Source organism: Trichosurus vulpecula, chromosome 2 (genome assembly GCF_011100635.1).
Source record: "Trichosurus vulpecula isolate mTriVul1 chromosome 2, mTriVul1.pri, whole genome shotgun sequence".
NCBI classification, from domain to species: domain Eukaryota; kingdom Metazoa; phylum Chordata; class Mammalia; order Diprotodontia; family Phalangeridae; genus Trichosurus; species Trichosurus vulpecula.
In genome coordinates, this window is record NC_050574.1 from 376,353,924 (window position 1) to 376,366,775 (window position 12,852).

The 12,852-nt window shown below is 36.9% G+C and overlaps 1 protein-coding gene and 1 pseudogene across 1 annotated transcript in view; both read left to right on the top strand.

Annotated features, from left to right (window-relative positions):
- MRPL39 (mitochondrial ribosomal protein L39) overlaps positions 1-12,852 on the top strand; it is a 35,863-nt gene that overhangs the window by 17,164 nt on the left and 5,847 nt on the right. Inside the window, exons 6-8 of the mRNA XM_036747588.1 lie at positions 2,627-2,739; positions 7,074-7,139; positions 12,557-12,710. Of these exons, the coding sequence (XP_036603483.1) occupies positions 2,627-2,739; positions 7,074-7,139; positions 12,557-12,710 (333 nt within the window). The remainder of the gene's footprint in view (positions 1-2,626; positions 2,740-7,073; positions 7,140-12,556; positions 12,711-12,852) is intronic.
- LOC118840211 lies at positions 935-1,748 on the top strand (annotated as a pseudogene).

Sequence of the window (12,852 nt, forward strand, 5' to 3'; positions counted from 1 at the left end):
CTCTAAGTTTCCAGTTCTTCTAAGGTGATATGATCTATGAAGAAGTGTTTTTACTACTCCCCTGGCTTGTACTCTGATCTGTGAATGACCACAAGTACTCTTTTCTCTCCTGGAACTGTGAAGACAGTCCCCAATCCATAGCGGCTGCAAGCTCTGGTGTGCTAGTGCTCCTCCCAGCCATGGGACTGCCACCCTGTGACCTGGATCTGAGTATGGACAAAGCAACGTGGTTCTGCCTCCAGTGCCAGCAAAGAGTCTTGTAATCTTCTGTTCAGTTGTTAGATCCCCTTACCATCTGTGTTCTGAGAGCTCCTAATCCTCCTTGAAGGAGAGAATTGACACTGTCATTCTATGAAGCAAACCTTTCCCTATTCTTAAACTCTTGCCAGCCATAATGTCTTCCTTCTAGGTCCATCTTTGGTGGGGAGAGATGCTAGGCATATTCCATCTAATATGATTAAGTTCTCATTCTATTGGTCTTACTAAATCAGAATTAGATTAAAAAAAACAACTCATTTTCAGTCTAAATTTCTAAGAATTTACAAGAAGTTGCATAAAATTATTTACCTTAATCTTTTTGTTTTCAGTTTAAGAAATGTAGCCATTATTTTTGAAAGATAGGGGCTAGAATAATTTATATTAAAGTAAGTGAATGCAGCACGTTCTTTGGAAGACTCCACTAATCTGGAATTATGATACTCCAAAAGCCATCTTAATGATCTGCTAAAGAAAAATAGATTTCCACAAAAAACAAAATAGCTGAAGTTTTTATTTTTAAAAATGTAGTCCATGCCACCAGGGGCCAGGGCATAGGACCCCCAAGACCTGGCTCGAGTCAGCGGAGGCTGAAAGCCTGCCGTGACCCTGCTAACCCTGTGTGTTCTTAGTTCATTCAGCACATTGGGGAAACCAAAAGTGCTGACAAGGTGCCATCATGGATGCAATAGAAGAAGATGACATCTATATTCTGAATCATGAAAAGGCTCAGAGGAGAGATGCCATTACCCCTATGTCAATCTATGCAGGAGTTGAACCCGTGGCTTCACACTTTGCCGTTGGTCCAACATTGACTTCAGAAAGAGACTAAAGGATTCAGAGAAGGAGAATTCCCTCTTAAAGAAAAGAATAAGATTTCAGGAAGAAAATCTTCTTGAAACCTGCTTAGATAAAAGAATAAGCTCAGTGGGATGAGAAAAAGCAAACAAGGCCTATCTCCAAGATATCTTGGATATCTCCAAGGAGGTTTGCCTAAACAAAGATGATTTGAAAAGCAATTTGGATAAAATGAATAAAGATGATTCTGAGTCTTGGAAGGTATTAAATGAACAGCTACAGACTAAAGAACATTTCTAGGTTGAAATTCAGCAAGTGATGGGGAATATAAAGTGACCTTCATACAACTGGGAGGTAGAAAAGTCGAGCAGTGACCTGAAAATCTATGATTTGGAACAGGAGCTGGGACTGATGAGAAAGAAATGTAGTAGTCTAAGAACAGAATTGCAAAAATCTAAACATAAGATCAGCCTTAGGAAACCATCTCAATAACAGACTTCAAGAGGCCAAACTTTCCAAGTAATAACATGCAACATGCCTATTGGGAACTTAAGAGAGAAATGTCTAATTTACATTTTGTGACTACTAAGAAAATCAACTCTGTCTCCAATCAAGAAAGGCCAGCCGTCACCGGAAACCTGATTTTAGCCATTCTTTTGAAGAGCAGCTTGCTCTTTATCATCAAGATCTTATGACTTGAAGTTGGTAAATCAGAGAATAACATTCCAGGCTACCTGTTCTGTGCTTTGGCTTTAGTAGACATATACTGGCCAACTTCACCTGTAAAGGCATCTCTGATATCTTTTCCTGTATTCTGTTTTTCTTGTGACTTTCGTGCGATGGCTCCATATGTTTTACCACAACTTCTTCATGTAAGAACAAAAGAAGGTACTTAGACTTGTGTTTTTTTAAGTTCATGATGTGCCGTGTAACTAAAGTCGTCTCAATTTTTGCATAGTTTTGAAAAAGAAACATTTTGTTGGAAAAAAGTTGTTTAATAAAAAGTACATTAAGTGTGATAGTATTCTTTCCTTTTGCCTTTATTAATGAATTAGGATACACAGAAAGTCAATGTAGAGTTTCATCAGTGGCATTTACACGTTGGAATCTTTACCAGTCATCCACTTGCATTTTATTAAACCAACAGAAAGGCATTTTTAAAATGGGATTTTTCTGTAATTCATGGTAGTATTGTATTTTTTATCAAATCTTTCTAAATGGCACAGATTCTAACAGGATAATTAAAATTATTAGCTACTAAGATGAATTTCTTAAGGATTAGTAGGGGCTAATTTTGTTAATGTGTATATAAGATCATAATTACATTTATATTCTTTATAAATATTCTATAATTCTAACTTTTCAGTAATTCAGAATGGTTTTTTCATCAACCAGTCTGAATGATTTTAAGTTTTTACCATACACGATTTGTATTGAGTAGAAATATAGTACCCCCAGGAATTGTCTGTGCATATAGGATATATATTAGAAGAGTGTACACAGATTTCAAACTAATGATTTTGAAATTTTGTGTTGTGAAACATTACTGAATGTTAATACTTTAATTTTAAAGGAACACCTGCGTTCTTTCACAAAGGATGCTCATGCCTTAATTAATAGAGATCTTCCATTTGAAACTTTGGAAGTTGAAGCAAAACTGGCATTAGAAATCTTTCAACACAACAAGTAAGTGCTCATTTTTGAAAATTCCAAAATCTTAAATGATCCAGAATTATTATATGAATGAAATCTTATTCTTTAAAACCCTTTTTAAAATATCTACATAAGAAAGAAACTTTTCAACCTCAGTTGTTCAACCTCAGTTCTAAGCTTGTCTTTTTCACTCCCAATCTAAGTACCCTTAAACTTTTCTTTGCTCTTTGTTTACTTCAGTGAGGTACGCTGGATTTTTTTATTATTCTGTTTGGTTTTTTCTCAAAACACTGTTCTTTTCTTTTAAAGACCTAATTCTTCCAAGACTTATCTCTCAAACTGTCCCAAAATATATTAAGAGCAAAAACCAAGCAACATAAGTCACAGTTAGCATTACGTTCCATAGCCCACCTCTGTGCCTTTGACAAAGCTCTTGACAGTCATGGCAGTGCCTGGAATGCAAACTCTCCTTACTCCCACTTCTTAGAATGTCTAGCCTCTTTCAAAACTTGGTCCAAATGCCACTTCTTACATGAGTTCTTTTCCAATTCTCCCAGCTGTGTGTCTTCATTCTCCTTTTTCTCACCCAAAAATGCCTCCTGTTTGTGTGTATGTGTGTGTGTGTGCATGTGTATGTATGTATGTATGCATGCATGTGTACATGATTATATATTTACATGTTTTCCTTCTAGAATTTATACTCCCTGAAAACTGAGTATTTCATTTTTGTTTTTGTATCCTCAGTGCCTGGCAAAATGCCTGGTACATAGTAGGTGTTTAAAAATGCTTGTTGATTGATTAGCCATAACATTTGATTCTATGAAAAGCTCAATACTCCTCTCTGTATACTTTCAAGTTTTAGCCAAATTAGATTGGTGTCCTCTGGAGCACATTTAGATGAAGGTGGCTAGGAGGGCAGTACTGGAAACTATGTTGTGGTGGGCTGGGGCTAACTTGGGTAGTCCCCTGGTAATTTGGGTCCAATGTTGGAATAAGTGAAATAATCATGGGTTGTTGATTTGCTCTATACCAGCAACCCTCAGTTTTTCCCTGGTCTACCAGTCAGAACATCTTCCTCCCCGGGTGTACTTTTGGAGAAAGAATGTCAAGTTTCTTTCCCATTAGAAGCTTCTGGTTCAGGAACTGTCCATTGTTTCACAGGAGCTGGATAAGGACTTGACCTCATCTTCATCTAGGAACTCGGGATTACAGCCATATAAAACTTTTGTGAATGTGCCTTTACCTGGAAGAAAAGGGATCCCTTAGCTAACTTGTCAGTAATCTTGGTTGTGGTAGTTTCACCTACCACATGTAAGGCCCCTTCCCTGACTTCAAGGAAGTGAGACACTTAACCTTGGTAGTCAGGGTTGTGATGATAAAGCTGTGGATTTAAAAAGGGTAAGTTTCTTGCCTTGAGATAAGTTGTGAGGGCCAGTTTGCTGATTGGGGACAAGTTAAGGGCTCCTGGGTTAGATGGATGATCTGATAGTTATAAGAGGCACAATTGGACAGGAGTAGCCGTCTTGTCCTTAGGGGAATCATGGCTCCTATAAGTCTCAGATTCTATTCTTTTCTCTGATATGTAATTACTCTTTGGTTCTGGATAAAGTACTTAGCTCTCAAAGTCACAGTTTCCTAATGTGTAAAATGGAATAACAGTACTTATGCCGCCTCACTGAGTTTTATGAGATAGGTACTTTGTAAACATGAAAAAAATATGCAGAAATTCTTTCCCCACTCATACTTGCCAGGCTCAGATAAGGGCTGACACCTTGGAAGTATAGGGATGGGACTTTGATGGATGAAGGTTCTATAGCATATACTCCTGTGTTGCTAAGGTGTGCAGTGGAAATCAGGAGGGGTCGGAAGTTATGTAGCAACTCCTTTGGGCAGTATTTAAAATGGAGGGGGGTGGGGAAGGTATTGTTCTCTGGAGGCTTTAGTTTTCAGGGGATAATGTATAGTAAATGGGTAAGGACTTGTAAGTGGATTGGCTTCTTTGTAAGCTGTGACTTCTGTGGGCACTGTGATGGGAGTTTCTGCTGTCAGAGAATGAGGATTATTTGGGAGGTGAGTCATTGATAAGTGGGGAAGTTTTCTATATAATTGGCTCAGCCTGTCTTTACCTCAGTTTCATCATCAGTAATATGCGGGACTTTGATAAGATTCCTTGAGTTCCTTTCCAACTCTAAATCTGTAATCCTTTGATTGTACTGTTTTCACCTTGTACGTTAACATTGTCATCATCCACTAGACCGAGATTTGACTCTTTTCATTAATGTCTTAAGATACGTTTGTGTCTTTGTGTTCATCGCTGTGTAAAGCCACTTTTTATCTGTCAATAGGGAACTCACTTACTGAAGAGAAATTCTTTTATCACAATGACAAAAGGAAGAAACAAGCATTTATTAAGTGCCCACTATGTGCCAGGTACTGTGCTAAGTGCTTTACAAGTATTATCTCATTTGATCCTTACAACAGCCTTAGGAGTTAGATTCTGTTATTATCCCCATTTTATAGTTGAGGAAACTGAGGTAAGCAGAGGTTGATTTACTTAGGGTCACACAACTATTAAGTTCTGAGGTCAGATTTGAACTCAGGGCTTCCAGAATTCCAGGCTTAATGCTCAGGCAATTACACACTTAACTGCTGCTATCCAATTTGTACTTTTATTGCTGGAAAACTCCAAACTTAATTTATTTTTCAACTGCAGTAACTAGGTTTATATGTGGTACCTAACAGCATCTGTTACTTTTTTCCTTTTAGCAGGTTTTGTTCATTTTTTATTTTTTATTGTTCTCAATTGTATTTTATTTAATTTTTTAATCCTTGTCAAATCTTTTTTGGAAGTAGAGAGGCTATATACCCTAAATAAAGTAAGATGTCAGGAACCGTTGTATTATCTTTAGTCTGTGCCATTCTTAAAAATCAACTGGACTGTTCCATAGCCTGGAGGATTGAGAGTTGAATTTAATCTATGAAAAACAGGGATGATTAGAGTAGTTATTTTAATTTAATCTTAGCAGATAAAGCTCTTAAATTTCTTTCACTTAAATTATTTAAACTTTTTTTTAGTTATGATTTAGTTATGATTCTATTAATAACATGGAAAAGTATCATTAAATTATTAGCCAAATGTATCACATGTGAGTTAAAATACATTCAAAAAATGGACATGAAAACTTATAAGTATTAGTAAAAGTTAAAAGAATATTTGATGCATGTGATTCTGAATTTTTAAAGGTAGTTGTAATTTAATAATCTTTCATTGTTTGATGAAGTCAAACACCAGGATATAGTGTACTGATGTGAATATCTAGGTAAATTTTTCCTTAATGTCATGTTTAGTCATATAGGATCCAGAAATGAACTGGGATATATGTGGGGTATCCATTATTTGGGGGAATTCCTAGGACATTAGAATAGTTACACAACCAAATCAGGAGTTTTCTTAAACTCTGGGATTGAGCTCAACTTTCAGGGCTTTCTCTAATGGATCCAAACTCCATGGGCTACTGTTCAAAATTGACCCAATCTTCTAGGAATCATTCTATGCCTGCAATGATCTGGGGTCCTTTTATCCTTCCCAAACCTACAAGTCAGATCAGGAATTTGTATCAATAACTGTACTAATAACCTAGGCCAGGGCTTCTTAAACTTTTTCCACTTGCAACCCCTTCAGCCCGGGGTGGGGACTCTGTGGCCTCAAGGACACATGGGGCCCTCTAGGTCCTCAAATGCAGCCCTTTGATTGAATCCAAATGATGTGAGTGCTTCTTCAGCGGTGGGTTGCAACCTCATATGGGGTCACGACCCACAGTTTAAGAAGCGCAGAAGAAACTCAGATTGTAGCACAGGCATCATTTACTCATGTAAATATCTGATTGCATTTTGATGTTTCTTAACATTATTGTAAAGAATCAAACACATTTTGTTAAATCAGTTGTAGACATAATTATTAATAGTTATATTTTCACTGTTTATTTTCCTTTTCCTGTGAGTTGAGTTTTTGACTGGTAGGGAACGATATCTCTAAACTGCTGGTGGTTTACTACAGCTGTTGAGGCCAGGTTATTAAGAACATGATTGTTAGTGTTCCCACCATATAAATTGATCTCCGTTCTGGTCAGGATATTTTTGAAATTGGAAGTTTTACTTTTCTATATTGTATATTTGCCAGTTTTTCAACTAAATGCAAAATAAGACACAAACTAAGTGACTTAAGAGAGGTACAAAGTGCTCTGGAGTAGTAGTAGTTCATATCTAATTGTGGGGGAAAATTTGAAAGTTTTCTTAAGTGTTTTCATTAATGCGAGTGGAAAAAATAACATCTGTACAATTTTTTTCTCCCCTTCATTTTTGTTAAGGTACAAAATGCAGTTTATAGAAGAGAAAGCATCAGAGAATCCTGAGAGAATAGTAAAACTATACAGGTAACTAAAACCTAATTTTAAAAAGTAGCCTTAGTAAAACTAAAGGTTATTGAACATACAACTGAAATAGGCAGCTATATACTTTTATATTTTTATTACTTTGTTCATGAAATAAATGCTTTATGTGTTGAGAGATTTTTATTGCTTTCTGAATCTATTGTAATTTCATTCCCCATTTGGATGGGTTGTTCTTGTTACTTCTCCACCTCAGCTTCATTAGGGATTTAGAATTTTTTTTGTATGACTATAGTTTGTTTTTTTTTTGAAAACTACTTGTTCTTATCCCTTGACCATTTATCAACTGGGGAATGGCTCTTATTTTTTAAAATTGGATTCAGTTCCCTATATATTTGAGAGCTGAGGTCTTTATCAGAGAAACTTGTAAAAACTTTTGATATTACTTCATTTTCTGTGGTACCTTTTAGCAAAATTTGGTTTCTCTTATTTATTTTACTTGGGGTTGTTTTTGTTTTTCTTTGTGTGAGATCGTGATTGCTACCTCCTGCATTTTTTACTTCAGCTGAAGCATGTTAGATTGTGCTCTAGCCCCTTATTTTAACCCTTCTGTGTTGGATATTGTTGGATTCTAACTTTTTATGAGTGAGTTCATCTCATTCACATTCACAGTTATGATTACTAACTGTGTATTTCCCTCCATCCTATTTTCTTCTGTTTATCTTCCTCTCTTTTTATCCTATCCCTCCTCAAATATCTGTTTTGCTTCTGACCACAGCCTCCCTTAATACCCTCCCCTCCCCTTTATATTCTTCCCCTCCTATTTCCCTTTTGGGTGAGAAAGATTTTACACAGTTAAATGGATAGATAGCTATAGATAGCTAGATATCTATTTAGGTATCTTTTTCTGTATATATTCATATTTTCCCCTCTTTGAATCAGTTCTTATGAGAGTGAGATTCAAGCGTTACCCTCCATTTCCACCCTTCTTTTCCTCACCACTGTAAAAGCTCTTCCTTAATTAACTTTTTTATTAGATTTTCCCCATTCTTCTTTTCTCTTCCCCCTTCTCCCAGTGCATTCATCTTTCTTACCCTTCATTTTCTTTTTTTAGGACATTCCAGCATAGTCAGTTCACACCCATGTCCTCTGTCTATGTTTGTTGTTCAGCCATTTTAGCTGTATCTGACTCTTCGTAACCCCTTTTGGGTTTTCTTGGCAGAGTTACTGGAGTGATTTTCCATTTCCTTCTGCAGCTCATTTTACAGATGAGGAATTGAGGCAAACTGAGGGTTAAGTGACTTGCCCAGGATCACAAAGCTAGTAAGTGTTTGAGGCCAGATTTGAACTCAGGAAGATGAGTCTTGTTGACTTCAGGCCCAGCAGTCTATCCACTGTGCCACCTCGCTCCCTACTCCGTCTGTGTGGATGCCTTCTAACTGCCCTAATAATGATAGAGTTCTTAGGAGTTATGAGAATCATCTTCCCATATAGGAATGTAAACAGTTTAACTTTATCAGGTCCCTTAAAAGTCTAGTATTTCATTAAACATCCATTTTTTTCTCCTGAAAGATTATACTCAGTTTACCAGGTAGGTTATTTTTGGTAGCTTCTTTGCCTTCTGGTATATCATATTCCATTACCTCTGTTCCTTTGATGTGGAAACTGCTAAATATTATGTGATCCTGACTGTGACTCCATGATATTTGAATTATATCTTTCTGACTGCTTGACTTGGTAGCTCTGGAATTTGGCTATAATATCCTGGAAAGTTTTCATTTATTTTGGAGGTGATTAGTGGATTCTTTCAATTTTTGTTTTGTATTCAGGATCTAAGATATCGGAGCAGTTTTCCTTGATAATTTCTTGAAATGTGATGTTTAGGCTCTTTCCAATAATTCTTAAATTACCTCTCTTTGATCTGTTTTCCAGGTGAGTTGTTTTTCCAGTGAAGTATTTCACATTTTCTTCAATTTTTTCATTCTTTTGACCTTGTTTTATTGTTTATTGGTATGTCATTGAATTAATTAGCTTCTAGTTGCCCAATTCGTATTTATTTAACATATTTGGTTTTCAGCATTGATTTTCACAACATTTTGAATTACAAATTTTCTCCCCATTTCTACGCTCCCCCCCACTCCAAGATGGCTTATATTCTGGTTGCCCTGTTCCCCAGTCAGCCCTCCCCTCTCTCACCCCCCTCCCCTCTCATCCCCTTTTCCCTTCCTTTCTTGTAGGGCAAGATAAATTTCTACACCCCATTGCCTGTGTATCTTATTTTTTAGTTGCATATAAAAACTTTTTTTGTTTTTTAACATCTGATTTTAAAACTTTGAGTTCCAAATTCTCTTCCCTCTTCCCTTCCCACCCACCCTCCCTAAGAAGTTGAGCAATTCAACCTAGGCCACACATGTATTATTATGTATAACCCTTCCACAATACTCATGTTGTGAAAGGCTAACTACATTTTGCTCCTTCCCAACCCATCCTGCTTTATTGTATTTTCTCCCTTGACCCTGTCCCCTTTCCAAAGTGTTTGTTTTGATTACCTCCCAATTCTGATTTTTAAGGAATGATTTTCTTTAGTGAGCTTTTGTACCTCTTTTTTCCAGTTAGCCAATTCTGCTTTTAAAAGAGTTCTATTCTTCAGTAAATTTTTGTACCTCTTTCCATTTGGCCTACCCTGCTTTTTAAGGAGTTCTTTTCTTCAGTTGTGTCAAGTTTATGGTAGGCTAATTCTGTTTTTTAAGGTGTTATTTTCAGTATTTTTTTTTGTGCTCTTTTACCAAGCTGTTAATTCTCTTTTTATAATTTTCTTACATCTAATTTCTTTTCTCAGTTTTCTTCTATATTATATATTACTTTAACTCTTCCAGGATCTTGCTGGCTTTGGGTCCAATTAGCATTTTTCTTTGAGGCTTTGCTTGTAGATGCTTACATGGTGTTGTCTTCTTCTAAGTTTATGTCTTGATCTTCTCTGCCACCATAGTATTTTTTTTTCAAGATTTTTTTATTTTTAGTTCACGACACTCAGTTCTGCGTGGTTTTGAGTTCCAGATTTTCTTTCCCCCACTCCCTCCCCAAGACTGCATGGAATCTGATATATCTTCTACATATAACTTCACATTGAACTTATTTACACAATAGTGAAGTTGTAAAGAAGAATTATGACCAGTGGAATGAATCATGAGAAAGAAGAAACAATCCCTCCCCCCCCAAAAAAAAACAAAAGAGGAAAAAAAAAAAAAAAGGAGAGCAAACAGTTTGCCCCCTGCATTCAGACTCCATAGTTCTTTCTCTGGATGTAGATAGCTCTTGCCATCATGAGTCCTTTGGAGCTGTCTTTGAACCGTGTATTGCTGAGAAGAGTGAAGTCTATCAAAGTTAGTCCTCACAGAATCCATATATCTGTGGTTGTGTATAATGTTCTCCTGGCTCTGCTCCACTCACTTAGCATTATATCGTGTAGGTTTTTCCAGGTTGTTACGAAGCCTGTATGTTCCCCATTTCTTATAGTACAGTAGTATTCCATTACGTTCATATACCACAACTTGTTCAGCCATTCCTCAATTGATGGGCATCTCCTTGATTTCCAATTCTTTGCTACTGCAAAAAGAACTGCTATAAATATTTTTGTACATATGGGTCCTTTTCCCACTTGTGTGATCTCTTTGGGATACAACCCTAGAAGTGGTATTGCTGGGTCAAAGGGTATGAACATTTTTATAGCCTTTTGGGCATAGTTCCAAATTACTTTCAGGTCACAACTCCACCAGCCACCACAGTAATTTTTTACTATCAAGTTCTTCTTTTATTGTTTGTTCATGTTTCTAGCCTATTTCTTGACTTTGAACTTTATGTTAAAGTTGGGCTCTGCTCACCTGGGGTTAGAGATTAAGTCCTTGTTCCAAGTTTCAGGCTTTTTTTCTGCTGCTCTTTTCAGAGATAATTTTGGGGGTCTGCAGGTGTTTGATGCTTCCAACGTTGTGTGATCCAGGGAGAGGTGTAGTCACTGATCTACACTCTGGTCTTTATCCAGGAAGGGCTCCTACTCTCCTGCAGACACAAGTGCTAATGCTCTTTTTGGCCCTGAAACTCTGATCAGGTCTCTTGTTCTTCTGTGGGCACTAGTGCTCCTCTCTTTCTTGGAACTGCAACCAGAGCCCTTGTTCCCTTGTTACTGACTGCAAACACTCTCCTCTGCCCTGAAACAATGATCCAGAACTGTATATGGACAATAGAGTTGCCAATCAGCATCAACTGTACTCAGTGCCAGGAAATGGTACCCTGTAATCTTTTTCTAACCAAGTATCTGACATGCTTACTGTCTCTGGGCTCCCAAAGTTGCTGCTGCTGCTGTCACAGCCACTGCACTTGCACCAGGCTGGCCCCAGTCCTAGTGTCACAGACCTTTCCTGCTGACCTTCTTAGTTCTCTTAGGCTGGAAAAATCTCTCACAATTACCTTTTATTGACTCTACCACTCCAAAATTTGATTTGAGGCATTATTTTAAAGTTGTTTAGAGGAGAATGTTGGAAAAATTCTGCTAGGGTACTGCCTCTATTCAGCTATCTTGGCTCAGTCCTCCACACAGATTTTTAAAGGTACTTCTCATTCTATTTAATTCTGGGTTGCACTATTCCATTCTTCATTTATATAGTCAAAATATTTGAATTGATGGACCAACTTTATGAGTCATCCATTCAATTACATATCAAACCTTGAAAGTAGACATTCTTTTACCTTGACCTCCATGCTGTTCCTCCCACAAGGTATTTCATTTCATTTTTCAACTTTGTGCATTTTCACTGGCTCACCCATTCCTAAAGTTCTCTCCCTGCTCATATCTACCTGTCCTCCTTCAAGTCTCAGCTAAGATTCTAATTTCTGCAAGAAATATTTCCTAGTCCTCCTTAATGTTAGTATCTTCCCTCTGTTACCTCCAATTGATCCTCCATATATCTTTGTACATGGTTGTTTTCCTGTTGTCTCCCTTCTATTAAATTGTGAGCTCTTTGAGGTCATGTTCTGATTTTTGCCTTTCTTTGTATCCCCAGTGCTTAGCGCAGTGCCTGGTACATGGTAGGTACTTAATAAATGCGTATTGACTTGACCCTAAATGTATTCCTAAGAACCCACCATTTTTTCCTTTCTTTAAAACTTTTAAGGAAAACATATGTAGGTCATTTGTTTTCATCTATAGACTACCCCAAATGCAGATTGGCACATGTAGGCATCAGGATCTTTGTGTTGCTTCCCTTCTCTGTTGACCTTTCTTTTGGTTTGTACGATTTGAGAGTCTTGGGTTTCCCAATGGATAGATAGTTCTAGCCCCAGGTGAACATGGACATATGATTGTGAAAAAGAGGCAATAGAATTTTCTGTAGGTTTTTTAAAAGTAATATTAAAAAGTCATTTATTATGTCTCTGATTTTGGTTTTTTTTTTTTTTAATTAAATGAGATTTGGTGACTTCGTGGATGTTAGTGAGGGTCCCCTCATTTCAAGGACAAGTATTTGCTTCCAGTATGAAGTTTCAGCAGTCCATATTCTTCAAGGCGCCCAGCTAGATCATGTACGAAGATTCCAGGGCCTTTCTTTACCAGTTCACTTAAGAGTAAGTAAAGTACAACTTCCTTTATTATTAGTTAATATTACTTTCTGAACTTAATTCTTACTTAGTTGAAGGGAAATATACATTCAATTTCATTATATTGTGTAGCCTTAAAGTAGTTATAAAATAAAAAGTTTGCTTCACA